Genomic DNA, 14,998 nt, shown 5'->3' on the forward strand with positions numbered 1-14,998 from the left:
TAGAAGTAATTTGTTACTTTATATAGAAGGTTACATAACAATGTCGTCAAGTTTATTTGTTATGTCTTAAAAAAGACTTGTGACTAGTCAGTCTCATTTTATATCTCTTTATTACGTGCGTGGGATCCCTCTAAATAGAAGGATGGACTTTCTAATACTCGGTCTCGAACATCTCCTTCAAAGATAAGACGATGAATTTTCGGATACTTGGTCTCAAACGTCTCGTTATATATCATGCTTACAAGTTACAATTTAGATCGATAATATCTTTGATTATACGCTATAAAAAATTATATAAAAGTTTGATATTTTTATTATACGTATATATTTATGAAGATAATTCAAAGAAGATTGTATGAATATTATTTTTCTTTTTTTCTTCACTAATAAATAATGTTAGAAAGACAAATGGGAAATTCGGACTTAAATATGAGGGAGTAGTATAAACAAATTGGCGAAATTTGCCTGGTTCCGTTTTCTTGATACAAAGTTATATGGAAAAAAAAAAGCCTTTTTTTTTTTGATTTGTTAATCTGTCATTTTCAAGAATTTGCTTTGATATATATTGTTTATATATTATAGCACTTGTTCACAAATTATATTACTTCCACATATAAATATTACTTCTTCACATGAAAGAAAAAGCCTTGCTTCAATTTGTCAACCCGACTAGCAAAGATGGGTGTTTTCCTATGGCCAGCGCTACTCGTCCATTAAAGCTTGTTGTGTATGTTGAGTTTGAAGTTCATGTTCAGACATCCGTCGTACGCCATCAACACGTTATAGATAGCCGATGCAATTGCCTTGTTGTATTAGTTTATGTTATTAGTAGTAAAAAAATAAAAGCCCATGGTCTTGCATGTAAGGCTATGGATAATTAGGTGTACCTCTTTTTACAGCTGCCAAAAAAAAAAAAAAAAAAAAATTGTCAACCCGACATTCTCAAATCTCAAACAACCAATATCTGAGTTGGCATGCCCCAGCACAACCCATGGCCCATTTTAGCACGACACTGGATTGACACACCCAAAATACAAAGAAATAAGGCGTAATCCACGAAACGTCATGACACGTTATGGGTTGTGGACCGTGCCTGGGCCACCATTTCCATTTCACCGGTACGGCATGACACGAAACCAACCTTTCCGTGTCTGGACCATGCCATTTTCTCCTTTAGGCACTGTGGGTCGATACTAGGTTGTGACCGTTTTGAAGACTTGTACGTGCAAATTGTTTTCATATCTTAAGCTATTATCCTGTTTTGATCAGAAATTATCTGGATGCTTACTATTCCCTCCGTCCCAGTCAATAGTTTACATTTGCGTTATTTCCCCCTCACAAAATAAAGCAAATGCAAACAATTCACTAGGATAGAGAGAATAGTTTTCAAGTACAGGGAAATTATGTAATCTACTCATATTAAGAGAATTATGTAACAACTTGAATTTTATTCTTCAACGATGGAACAAACAACAACATTATCCTTACAAGAACAAGGATGAAAATTCCGAAACAAGTTAAACAACATCAGGAGTTAAACAGACAACAAATTGAAGGAAAAAAAAAGAGTAGAATTATCTTTGAAACATGAAATCTCTTGTATTTTCAAATGCATATCTTAAATATTCTTGCTCCCTTGTCTTCTTATTACGCGGTTGATGACATCCTTTGCAGTATCAATACCTGCAAAGTAAGCTCCGTCAACATATCCAAAGAGTTGTGGATGAGTGTGCTCTCCCGTAAAGTACAGACTCCCAATTGAGGCCTGCAATCGCGTATTACAAAATATGTTTTAAGTTTACCCGATACTAATCAATGTGGTATAATCGTATAGAGTTATAGACCATATCTCGTGTTTAGTAGATTATTACGTACGTACCCTCAAATGTTCATGTTTCTCGTCAGTATAGCCAGCAGGCCAGTTAGAGAAGGTACCCCTGTAAAACCGATCTGAGTTCCATCTAGGAATCATAATATCGGTTGCATCAGGAATGTCTTTTCCAAACATTTTTCGAAGAACTTCCATGATTTCCGCTTTAGTCTCCTCATCTGGTTGTTGCTCAATTCTTATCGATTCTTGGTCTGCCACTGTCACGAACATTATGTTCGAACCTGGGTACTCATTATCTAGTTGCTGCATTTACATCAAACACTTCAATGAAAATTTCAAGAATAATTTTATGTTTTAACCAACTAGATCAAGATTTTTTTTCTTAAACAGCGTTGTAAACCAAAATATTTACAAAAACAGGGCTCATTTCAAATTAGTTACACGGGAATGGGTCCACATCACAGATGTAGTAACTTCTCGCCAATTCAATCAGCGAGTATTATTATTATTATTTTTTATATATTTCAACAGCTTCTCGCTATTTCATTCACCGAGAACTAAATAAAATAGCGAGAAGTTGTTGAAAAAAAATATTACTCGCTGACTGAATTGGCGAGAAATTACTGCATCTGACGTTGACCCACTCCGTGAAATATTTTGGAATGAGTCCCATTTTTGTAAATATTTTGGTTTAGAACGCATATATGGACGTACCTGCCAAATTGCATAGTAACCGCGCCTTTCATGGACATAGAAGAAGAACTCTGTTCCGGGACCAGTAGGCCAGAATTTCTTAGGAAACTTGAGGAAAATCTTAGTGTATGTACCCAGACTAAATTCATCAATGGCTCTTCTTTTCCATAGCTGTTTTCAATGTGAAACCCGTTAAAATTAATCTCTGTCGTCGAAAAATTGAGTAATTGTTTGATTTAGGTGTGCTTACAGGTAATTGAGGTTTAAATGTGATTAGGTCACTTTGAAGAACACCAACACTGGGTGACAGAATTGCAGTTTCGGCATGGAATACGCTGCCATCTTCTGTTTTTATAGTTGCTCCAGTCTCTGAGTACTCGATTTCTGTCACAGCCTGTAACATTTTATTCACAACATGAAATTAAATATTTAGGCATATTTAATTCCGCATCTTTCAAAATCCCCTATTTACTAAATGAATAGGCGAAACTCCAATTTTTCCGCCTAAAACATATTTCCTAGAATAGTGCTTGATATTTTTAGCATATACTATAGATGCGGACATGATAAGTTATAAATGGATATAATCTTTTGTATTTAAATATTTATAACATTTAATATTTCACATTTTGCACAAATTTATCTCCGATCTTTTATTCTTTTTTTTTTAAAGAACTTATTGATAAATTTATTGACTTTTTATGATAAGAAGTTGCGGCCAAAAAAATATGGTATTAGTAAATATTTGTTAAAATTCTTTGACTTTTTATGATAAAAATTTGCAGCTAAAAAATATGTTATTAGTAAATATTTGTAAATTAAATCATAATTTCTCGGTCAAAAAAACAAAAATAAAATAAAAAAATACTCATTTTATTATTTCTTACGATTTAAATTTTTATTTATTTCTCTAATAAAAATACATTAAGGAGAAATATAAAAAATAAGCGAATTATCAATTTAATACTAAAAATCATACACAAAAAAAAGTAAAACTCTATAAATACGCGCATTCATTGCGCGGGATCTAAACTAGTTTCGTCCTATTTACTTCAAAAAAAAAAAAATACCTTGTTGTAGTAGAGCCTAGAGTCAATAACCCTGTCATCTTTGTAAGCGAGGCAAGTTTTAGCGATTTCGTGAACAATACCCTCGAAACCTCGTTGATCAGCAACAAAGTATGCACCTTCCCCATACAAAACGCATTCTGGCCTTGGTAATATATGTTTTAAGCTTGTTACGGTTGGTGATTCTGCTTGTTCTCCATCGAATGAATAGAAGTCGATCATTTTCTCTAGTGGAGTTTTCGGCTCCCTGTCACGTTAATTTTACTACGTAAATAAATGTTTTCGATTTTAATTGCCTACACTACCCCTACTACAATTAGTCTCGTATAAAACTGTCTGTCAAGTACTAATACATATTATTGTACATGAATGCTTAATATAAACTAGTTTAGATCCCGTGCAATATATGCATAGTATTTATAAAAGTTTTACTTTTTAATGTACTCCGTATTATTTATGGATTTGAAATTGACAATTCACTTATTTTTAATGTTTCTCATCAATTTATTTTGATTTGAGCAATAAAAATTGAAATTGTAAAAAGTCATGAAATGAGTATTTTAATGATGTTATTTTTAGAATATTTTTACTATTAACATTTTTTGTGTAACTTCTATAAAGTTGAATTTTCATCGTACAATTATTTTTTAAAAAAAAAGTATACATTTTTTTAACATATAATTAATTTTTTGTAATTTTTTTTTAAAAAAATATACATTTTTTTTATCATATAATAATGGAGATAAATTTATGCAAAATGTGAAATAATATAGAATGTTTTAAATATTAAATTTATTAAAAGATTGTGCCATTAATCACCTACCATACCTCTATAATATATGCTAAAAATACTACGCTTTATTTTAGGATATATAGTTTAGGCGGGAAAAAAGATTCGCCTATTCTTTTAGTAAATAGGGAATGAACAATTTTTTCACAAAAATGGACCGTCCCATAGTATATTAGTACGTACATGTGATTCAAACGTTCAAGTGCCAAGAGGGACATATCATCATCGACAACATGGTTATCACTTAGCGTCTTGGCAAGTTCTGTGCCAAATTCTTCATTACTCTTTGCCTTGGTTAATGCCGCTTCAACCTCCTCTTTCGGATATAATCCGCCCCTAATACATAAACGATAAGACAATAATTAGTCGCGAAAAAAGGGATAAATTAAGGTTAAAGTCAGATTAATTACTAACTCTTGTTTGTAGGTGTGTAAGGAAACTTGGCTAAAGTCGGAATAGTAGTTCTTGAGATTTATCGCCTTGGCGATTTCAAACATCGGATTTTTTTCAAGACCTCCGACACCATGAAGCCAATTTGCACCCTGCTCGACCGTGTGACCTCCGAATTCTACCTTGTGAATACGGCCACCAATTCTGTCTGTTGCCTCCAATATTACGAAGTCATTAATCCCTGCATCTTGAAGTTGCTTTGCTGCAGAAATTCCTGAATTATATGCATATAAAGTTAGATTATTAGTGTTGGAGTAAAAAAAAACCGATTGAGATGGTTTTGACATAGAATTAAAGGCAGTATAATTAAAAGGTCACAGATTCAAATCTCACCAACCCACCCCTATATTTTCTAAAGTGGAAAATTTAGTTCGAACAATAATAACGCTAGCAGGTTTCGCACCCTAGAACAAGTTAATTTTCACATCGGGGTTAAGTTGGAACTAATTTACAAAAATGGGTTCATCTAAGATTTGATTATTCTCGTTTATTATTTTGAAGCACATGCACGACTTCACGTAGAAGTTTTCTTCCTGGACAAGAAATAAAAAATGTAATTTTTTTTTTTGGTACAGTTGGCCCCCACATAGTTGTTTTTACACCTAGTCCCTACTTCATCCAAGAAGAGCTCGTCATCAGCACGGACTGATCGGGCCCATCTCGGCCCGCTCTTGAGCCGTTATTTTAGGCAATTAGGCCGGGCCTGGACCGGGCCCTAAATTTTCAACTTGGCCCGCCATTTTAGCAAAAAAATTGGTAAGACCTGCCTAAAACAGAACACGAGCCTGGAACGAGTTATATATCTCCCACAGCCCGACCAACATGGCCCGGCCCGAGAACAACTCTATATCCAAGAACTCGTTCTATTGTATTGCCGAAGTTATTCTAAAGAAACTCACGTACTCAAATATTTAGATAGGAGTACTTGATTTCATATAACTATAATAATACATTTTTACATTGGAATTCTTCCATTGAATGACTGCAAAATAATTTCTTACCTGACATTCCAGCTCCAACAATAATAACGCTCGCAGGTTTCGCACTAGAAGCCATAGCTATCTATGTAAAGTAATAAGTAATAACACAACAATGTTAAGTTTATTTTTCTTGTTTACAAACAACTGGTGGGTACTCACCCTTTTATAACCTTTCCAATATGCTTGGGATTCTTTAAAATTCCTTTTTTTGTTATAATGTTTATATTTAAAGATATTAGTGTTGCAACACATGCATTAAAATATATGCCCAAATGGGTTACTTGACCTTAGATAAAAGGAATAGTATAAACAAATCGGCCAAGTTTTGATTCGTTCAATTTTTTGATTTCTCATAAAAAAAGAAGTCATGCTTTAATTTGTTAATTAACCCGTCATTCTCAAAGAGCCGGCTTTGATATCAAGTAGTATCATACTCCGTAGTACTTTTGCACATATTATATTATATTATATTATATTATTATATTATATTACTTCATTTTTGGCAAGAAAGAAAAAGCCCTACTCAATTTGGTAAACCGTCGTTTTCAAAGAACTAGCTTTGATGATCCTGTTTAGATGTACAGGGAAAATACAATACGATCTTGGTAAATTGTAACAATAATCCACGATATTATTTCACAAGATCATATATTATACAGAATATTATGTAATTTTAGCTTACATGCATGGTATGATTTCATATATTATACTATTAACATACGTTGAATATCGTAAATAAATAAGTAAATAAGACCGCATTACATGTAAAAGTTCACCTTTGTATCAACATAAAAGGATGATCTACATTATACATAAAACAAATTAGCTAATCTACACATTATTATTTGAGTTTGGCATAAAACATCATTTGATTTATGAGGTGTACAAATTTAATAAACCATTTTGTAGTTATCACCACACTTTCCTTTTTCATCCGTCTTTTAATTATAACCCAACTTCTTTCCTTCCTATTTTAGGACGTACTTTTTACAAATCCTTATGACGGATAACTTCTCTAAAATTATAGATTTAAGGGGTATGATAGTCAATCTATCTTAGATTATGCTCTACTTGCCAATTTTTTCATTTATTTTGTTATTTATTGCCATTATTCACTTGAATTGATTAATTAAGATAATCAAGTGAATTATGAGGGATTTTAAAGAACTGCTACTAACAGTTCATTTTGCATGTGACATAACTGTCAACGGAATTTCTATGCGAGTGCGTAAGACATGGACAAATAACAGTTGACTTTAGAGAAAACCCAACAACTTGAACTTGTCTTAAGTTCAATGTAAATATGTAATCATACTTTTAATCCAAAAATATGTAATGGGAGTCGAAAAATACTACTATTTCTCATTTAAAACCGTTGTATAAAGCTTTACTACTTATACAAATATATAGAAACTTATCCGAATTCTTAAATATTACAAGAATGATCCATGTACGTTAAAACTATAACGAACAATACAACAGTCTTGAGCAAGACGCATTAAGAAGAGTACGTACAAATGTATGAAAACTCTGAAAATAGTAACATGAATCACATACGCAAAAATAACACAACAGCAATTAAATGCTGGCAAAAACATGGAATATGGACTTCCAATTGCATCACTGGCAAAAACATAATCTCATTTAATCCCGGGATGTAACAAATTATTCCCATAAGTTTCAAAAAATGTACAATTCGTCATAATACATTCTTATCAAACTAGTAAAGTACGTGTTTGCTCCGTGAACATTCAGAGGTCAACCTAGTAAAACTGACCCGATCTAAATAAGCCTTGGATAAGGTGGGGTTTATTTTGTGACGAAACTAACCCAAAATCTGAACTGGCCCATTCAACAACACCTCATAAAAGTTCTGTTGGTTACAAAATTAACCCAACCCGAATAACCTTTAACGGTCCAATTCTAAATCATATTTGCTTAATCCATGTCTAATTATCTATTAATATTCCCTGTAATGTACAGTCAGAATGATCATGATTGGCAATGTCAACACATAATTATATTTTCTCTTATATATTGCAAAATCCAACTTCATAGGTATGAAAAGAGTAGTCTTTGATTTGAGAAAGAATAAGGTAATCGTTTTGATTGTAAAAGCATCTACTATATATAAAACCAAGTTATTTATTGATAATTTTGAATATCCTCAATTCAATCTCAAACACACAAGTTTACTTTTTGCATGGAAGCCAATGTAGAAATTGAGTATAAATATTTTCATTTTCCATTATGAAAAAAGTATAAATGTTTGATATTTTGTTGTACTCACAAATGCGAATGAAATAAGATTTCACATAATTATATTTTCTCTTATATATTGCAAAATAATTCTGAAGAGAACAATATACTTTGAGGTAAACTTAAAGCACCAAAAAATGGAAAGAAATTTTTAAAATACGATTTAACATAATTATATTTTCTCTTATATATTGTAAAATAATTTTGAAGAGAACAATATACTTTATTTGAGGTAAACTTAAAGCACCAAAAAATGGAAAGAAATTTTTAAAATACGATTTAACATAATTATATTTTCTCTTATATATTGTAAAATAATTCTGAAGAGAACAATATACTTTATTTGAGGTAAACTTAAAGCACCAAAAAATGGAAAGAAATTTTTAAAATACGATTTAACATAATTATATTTTCTCTTATATATTGCAAAATAATTCTGAAGAGAACAATATACTTTAAGGTAAACTTAAAGCACCAAAAAAATGGAAAGAAATTTATTTAAAAACGGAAAAATAATTGAAGGACAAATTGGAAAGAACGATTTTTTGTTATTTTAGTTTCCAAAAGGTGGGAGTAAGATCTTAGGGTTAATGCATATTTCCAATAAAATTTAAATGCAATCTAATTTACCATACTACTATAAATTTCCTTTTATTTACTTTCTCTATATGGAAGGTATGCAATCTTCTAAAATATATCGTCATCGTCATATATATATAAACTACCTTTATGACATTAAAGTTTAACCTAAATTTTTTTTGACAAAAACTCCTAAGCAAAAAAACATAGGCATGGCGACTAGTAGATTTGTAGGCATCTTTGTGTGCCTATTCCTTGTTCTGTCCCTCCTAACCATTGTTAATGGTGAGTTTTCTATCTTTTAAGATTGTTTTCTTTTTCGTACATCTATTCAAGTTCGTCTTTTACCTTACACAAATTCTTACTTAACACCGTCTTAACTTAATACAACATTCACAATCAATTTAGATAATTTTAAAAATAAAAGAACTTTGTGAAAGGTTTTAACTTAAGACCGTTTTAAGAAGACCTCCTATTTACCAATTACCCTACATATTGATGGTTTTAAGTTGATGATTTACGTTGATTGACTTAAATAATGTTTTGTGATTTTGACATATGCATATAGTGAGTTTCCGAATTTTTTTTGTGATTTTGACATATACATTTTTACTTATATATTTTCGTTTTTTATTTGATATAAATTACTTACGCATTCTGTGTTATTGTAAAGTAAACGTATAAAAAACTTCTCCGTATTATCATTATTACATAGACTACATATTATTTTTACCGTATTATTATTCTTACGGGACAATAAGTTTGACACTTATTTTACGTATTTTCTCCGATGGTGTTACTTGCAGGTGAACGCAATCCTATGTGCAATCCTCATAATGTGGTGGAAAGTACAAATCATACAAATCATAAATCAGGAAGCAGAAAATTGATAAATTTAAATAATTGCCTGGCACGTATATGTGGCGATGGGAGTCATTGTTGGTGTTGCATGCAATGGCCAGGCAGTTTAGCTCAATGTTTTCGAACCCTAGATTTATGTCAGTTTTGTTGTGTCCCCCCCTAAATTGTTAGTCCGTAGTCGGTACTACCACTTTAGGATTTATATAAAAGCTTAAGCATTATTTAAAGAATAATTCGTATTCGATCTTACTCTATTTCGTTAGTATTTATGATGGTTATTTTGCCTTAAAGCATGTTCTGGACTTATGAACGTCTATGAAATAGAGACGAAAATAAATTGAAACCTGTATTGATTCCGTTTTTCGAAGACTATTCCTTATTGTTTAGAAGATTATCTTTTTTACTCGTCGTCGTTGAATTCATTTTCTAAATCATACTTGCTTAATCCATTTCTAATTATCTATTAATATTCCCTGTACTGTACAATTAGGTGTGAATGCAATTAAAATTACTCGTAATAGATTAACTCGTTAGCTGATTGATTAATGATACTCCCTCCATTTTTTTATATATGACGTTTTGCATTTACGAGGTAAACCTTTGACTTTAATATTTACAAAAATATATTTGTTCAAAAAATATAAAAATGGTACCATTAAATTCCTTGTGAAAAACTCTTTCATATGAGTATACATATCATAATATTTAGTCTTATATTTTAAGAGATATTGAAGAGAGAAGGGAGTGTCTCAAAATGTGAGAAAGTCATATATAAAAAAATAGAGGGAGTAATTAATAATTAATGATGCATGTGCAAGGTAATTAATGAATTATGAGGGATTGAAGAGCTGCTGCTGCTGACAGTTCATTTTCATGTGACATGGAGTAACTGTTAATGGAATTTATATCCGAGTGGGTAAAATATGAACGAATAACAGTTGACTTATTATAAAACCGACCCGATCTAAATAAGCCTAGTCCAGAAATACTACAGTTTCTCGTATAAAACCGTTGTATATAGCATTACAATTATTCTGAAATAAATCCAACTTCATAGATATCAAAAGAGTAATCTATATGTACGGTTCACAATAATAAACCATACAACGGTTTTCGGCAGGGACGTCTTAAAATAAATTTATGAAAATTTGTGGAAACAATTTAACAGAAATAAAATACAGAAATACGGAGTAGCAATTAGTTGGCAGAAATGCTGGAATAACGGAAGATGGACTTACAATTGCATGATTGGCGAAAACATAATGCTACATCTTCCGGTTGATCAAATTTTATTATCATCGTGCACACGTACATTCTTGTAGGCGCCTTCAAACGAGTATGAATCATCTCTATTTCTCTTTCTCTCCATTTCCTTCCATTTATTCTATAGAATAATATTTAATCATTATCTATTCTCAACCTCATTACTCGGTTGACCGACAATTAAATCGTCTCGAAAAAGAATCTTGCCCGCCGAGAGAAAATGAAAACAAAAGGAGAAATAGCTGACCCAATCGAAAATGAGCCTTTGATAAGGAAGAGAATTGAGACCCCAAACGCCCAAACTAACCCAGAGATATGAGTCCACACACAAGGGCCCAATTTTTCCAAGTCCACACACACGAGCCCAATATTTTCAAGTCGCGCCTACCCGGGCTGGGATAGGGCCAAATATTTCCAACCCAACCCACCCTGGTCCAATAAAAAATTATACTCCGTAATAAATATGTTTGGGGTGGGCTCGGTACACTAACTGGCAGCCCACCCCATCCCAACCGAACCAACACTGGTCCAACCCAGTGTTTTTAGTTTGTTGCTTTTCAATATGTTGTTATTAGTAACATAATTCGAATACACAAATTATTCTATAGGACCATTTTATGAATAAGATTAGCCCATTTACAAAAGGCCCAACTAAAATAATTAATATATTTGTATAAAAATATTTTATTTTAATAACCTAATATTATATTTTGATAACTTGCACATTTAAATATATCCGAGTTCATCCTAAGATGTTGAGTTATCAAAATAAAATTAAAATGCAAATATAATTAACTATTAAGTGTAGGCTATTCTCTTATTGGGTCAGTCTTGTGAAGCTTGGGAACGTTTTAGAGATCTCCTCTCATCTTGTCCACACTCCACACCATGGTATCCCAAAATGGATGACCACCCAAACCTTTTTCAAAACTCTTGAACAAAGATTTCGGGACATGATCATGGCGGCATCCGGTGGTAATTTTGACAACATGAACCATGCTCAAATCACGGAAATGATCCAAAACATTTCGGAGATGGAGAGTAGTTATGCTAGAGATGTGGACTACAAGAGTGATGGGCCTTCTAAAATAGAGGTTTAGTACAAGGCTAAGTTGGCTGACTTGACGCTATAAAACGGTCCTATCACTACTACAAATTCAGGCAACTACAACGCCCCTTTAACAACGATTATTCACGAAAATCACAATAGACGTTGTAGAATGTATGGCGCGAATTTTACTAAAATGAATTACAACGGGTATGGTTTTATAAACCGTTGTTATAAGTTTTAACAACGGTTTACACATGCACAACCGTTGTTAATAATTTGGGGCCAAATTGACGCAAAGTTAGTGAAAAGTATTGACAACGGTTGTTGATTTACAACCGTTGTTAAAACTTATTTGACAACGGTTGTTGATTTACAACCGTTGTTAAAACTTATTTGACAACGGTTGTTCTTTAATAACCGTTGTCAATACCTTCCATGCTATAAACCACACAAACACAAGTCTGCTACAGTCACAAAACACAAACCTTAATACACAAACACAAACCCAGCAGACAAACACAAACACAAAACACACTTTCTCATCGTCTCTTTCTCTCTTTCTCATCGTCTCTTTCTCTCTTTCTCATCGTCTCTTTATCTTCTCGCCATCCTTTGTTGATTTCATCGTCTAATTATCAGGTAAATCTCGCCGTCACTGTTGGTTTCATCGTCTTTCATCGTCATTATTTTCTTTTTCTAATTATTTCATTTGCATGTGTATGTGTTAGTTTTTATTGACCATTATGTTATTTCTTTAAGTATTATTCGCTTAATTAGCTAGTAAAACAAATTAAATAAATTAAAACAAAGAAGAAGCAAGATGATAGAGAGGAATGCATGATAAACATAATTAATATATATATATATATAATAAATACATAAATTTTTAAAAAAAATTACATTAATAAAAATGCAATTCTTATATTTTCATAGAGGGTCTTATTCTCCTCTATGATATCCGTCCTCTCCTCCTTGGCTATTTGAAGGTTCCGTTCAGCAGTTGTTATATCGTCATATAGCTGCAACTGCTGATGCTCCGTCAAGCCATCTTCTTTGGCGTCCTTCAGAATGGATCGAGCATCCGCAAGGTAGCTCCTGAAACTTTCCTCAATGTGCGAACCGGCGGATGAAACTGTTGTTGTTCTCGATCATAGTAAGAGTCTTAAGGATGATATCATTCATTTTGTTGGAGTTTTGAGTTTGTTTTGAAAGATTAAGTAGGGTTAATTTATTTGGAGTTTGTTTTAGCAGTTAGGGTTTGGAGATGTATATAGATAATGGAATGTTAGTTGAGATAATGCATGTATTTATACTAAGCAATGTGTGGTTTGAGTTGTTTTTTAATTAATATATATGTTAGGAAGTTGTGCCATAACCATCATCATATCTCTCAATGCTGCTTCAAATCTTATTACTAACCCTTCTCATTCCATATTGTCCGTTCATATGCACAGTGATGGCAGTAATAATGCATGCATCGGAATTATAACGGACCGTAATTATGCATGCATATAGTAATATTTAATTTAATTTTTTTTTATTTTTTAAGAACAAACAACAACGGTTATTTATTAAAAAACCGTTGTCTTTAGTTATAACAACGGTTTTGTATATTACAACCGTTGTTATAACTTTCCCCCAAAAATTGAGTCACACTTTCCACAACGGGTTTTTATCTTTAAAACCGTTGTTAATAGTTTTAACAACGGGTTCCTTAAGAAAACCAACCGTTGTTAAAACCTTTTACAACGGACGCTTTAACAACGTCCACTTTTTTATATAACAACGGTTTTTAACCGTTGTTATAGCCTGTATCTGTAGTAGTGTATAGGAGAGTTGTTGATTCGAATAATTCACTAATATATGATTTTAGTTTTTAAGTCATAAAATATACTACTTCTCAAATACATTTTTTAAATCTGCTAATAAAATGTGATGGTCAATCCTACTATTAAGATATTCTAATCAATAAGCTAATGTTATCTGTTATTTAAATCTGCTTCTGTTAATTGTTTAACGATATAAATATTACGGAAAATTCACGTGGTACCCTCGAACTTTGTCATTTTGCACGTGATACCCAACTTTTTAAGTTTGTGCACATGATACCCTCCATGTTTGATTTTCATGTACAACATGCCATTTTTGTGGTTATAAAAAAACTCAATTGCGCATAACTCCTAGACCGGAATTCAGAATCGGACAATTTTTTTTTCCTAAAATGATTATTTCCTCATAATATACGATTTGAGAAAAAAAAAATTTGTCGACGGACATTTTATAGAGTTTTTTTAAAACGAAAATCTCAAATCAACCATATTTTCAATCTTAAATTTCCGAATGACCATTTTCGTTTCATCAATCTATAGATCGCGAAGAGATAATCAATTTGAAAAAAAAAAATTAGTCAATTACGATTCCTGGTCTATGATTTATGCTTAATTGAAAATTTTAAAAACGATAAAAAGGATACGTTGTGCTTCAAAATCAAATCTCAAGGATAACATGTGCACAAACTTAAAAAGTTGGATATCACGTGCAAAATGACAAAGTTTGAGAGTATCACGTGAATTTTCCGATAACTTTATTATTAAGAAAAATAGAAATTAAAATTAAATGACCTCTTAGTCAGGTAGACGGTCATCCGAGTCTATTTTAAGAAGAGGATACTTAAAGTTAGTTTTATTTTGAGTTAAAATGTAGTTTGGAGTATTACGAGAAGACCACCTATAGTTTGGAGTATTTATGTTAAATAACCCTTTTTTATTTGGTTTATTAATGTGTGCTCTAAGGACACACATTAGAAAAACTCATATAATATACAGAGTATAAAAGATCCATTTGTTATTTATTTGTACTCATAAACATAATTGAACACATTCTGTTTTCTATTTATAATAAACTTTTCAAAATCCTCATTATAACTTTAAGTCGGTATTGGTCATAGAGCTGTTTAAATGCGGGCTTGAGCCGGATTGGGCCGGACTGTGAAGGAAAAAATTGCCCTTTAAGACCTTAGTGGGCGGACAGGGCCTTAACTATGGGCCAATTATCCTTGCCCTTGCCCGCCCTTTAGTCAAAAGTCGGACGGACCATGGGCTAATGGGCCTTAACACAAAACTTCAATTTAGATGTTTTATTAATTAAAATATATAAGGGTACCCAATATATAAA

General features: G+C 32.0%; 1 protein-coding gene across 1 annotated transcript; it reads right to left on the reverse strand.

Annotated features, from left to right (window-relative positions):
• Positions 1-1,618: 1,618 nt before the first annotated feature.
• LOC141653932 (polyamine oxidase 1-like) lies at positions 1,619-5,887 on the reverse strand. The gene is made up of 8 exons (XM_074461797.1): positions 5,833-5,887; positions 4,796-5,045; positions 4,565-4,717; positions 3,595-3,838; positions 2,775-2,918; positions 2,546-2,695; positions 1,880-2,134; positions 1,619-1,765 (listed from the first exon to the last, which is right to left on the reverse strand). Exons 1-8 carry the CDS (start codon positions 5,885-5,887, stop codon positions 1,619-1,621), a joined length of 1,398 nt encoding a protein of 465 aa, XP_074317898.1.
• Between the last annotated feature and the right edge of the window lie 9,111 nt (positions 5,888-14,998).

The sequence above is a fragment of the Silene latifolia genome, chromosome 4, assembly GCF_048544455.1.
Source record: "Silene latifolia isolate original U9 population chromosome 4, ASM4854445v1, whole genome shotgun sequence".
In the NCBI taxonomy this organism is placed as follows: Eukaryota; Viridiplantae; Streptophyta; class Magnoliopsida; order Caryophyllales; family Caryophyllaceae; genus Silene; species Silene latifolia.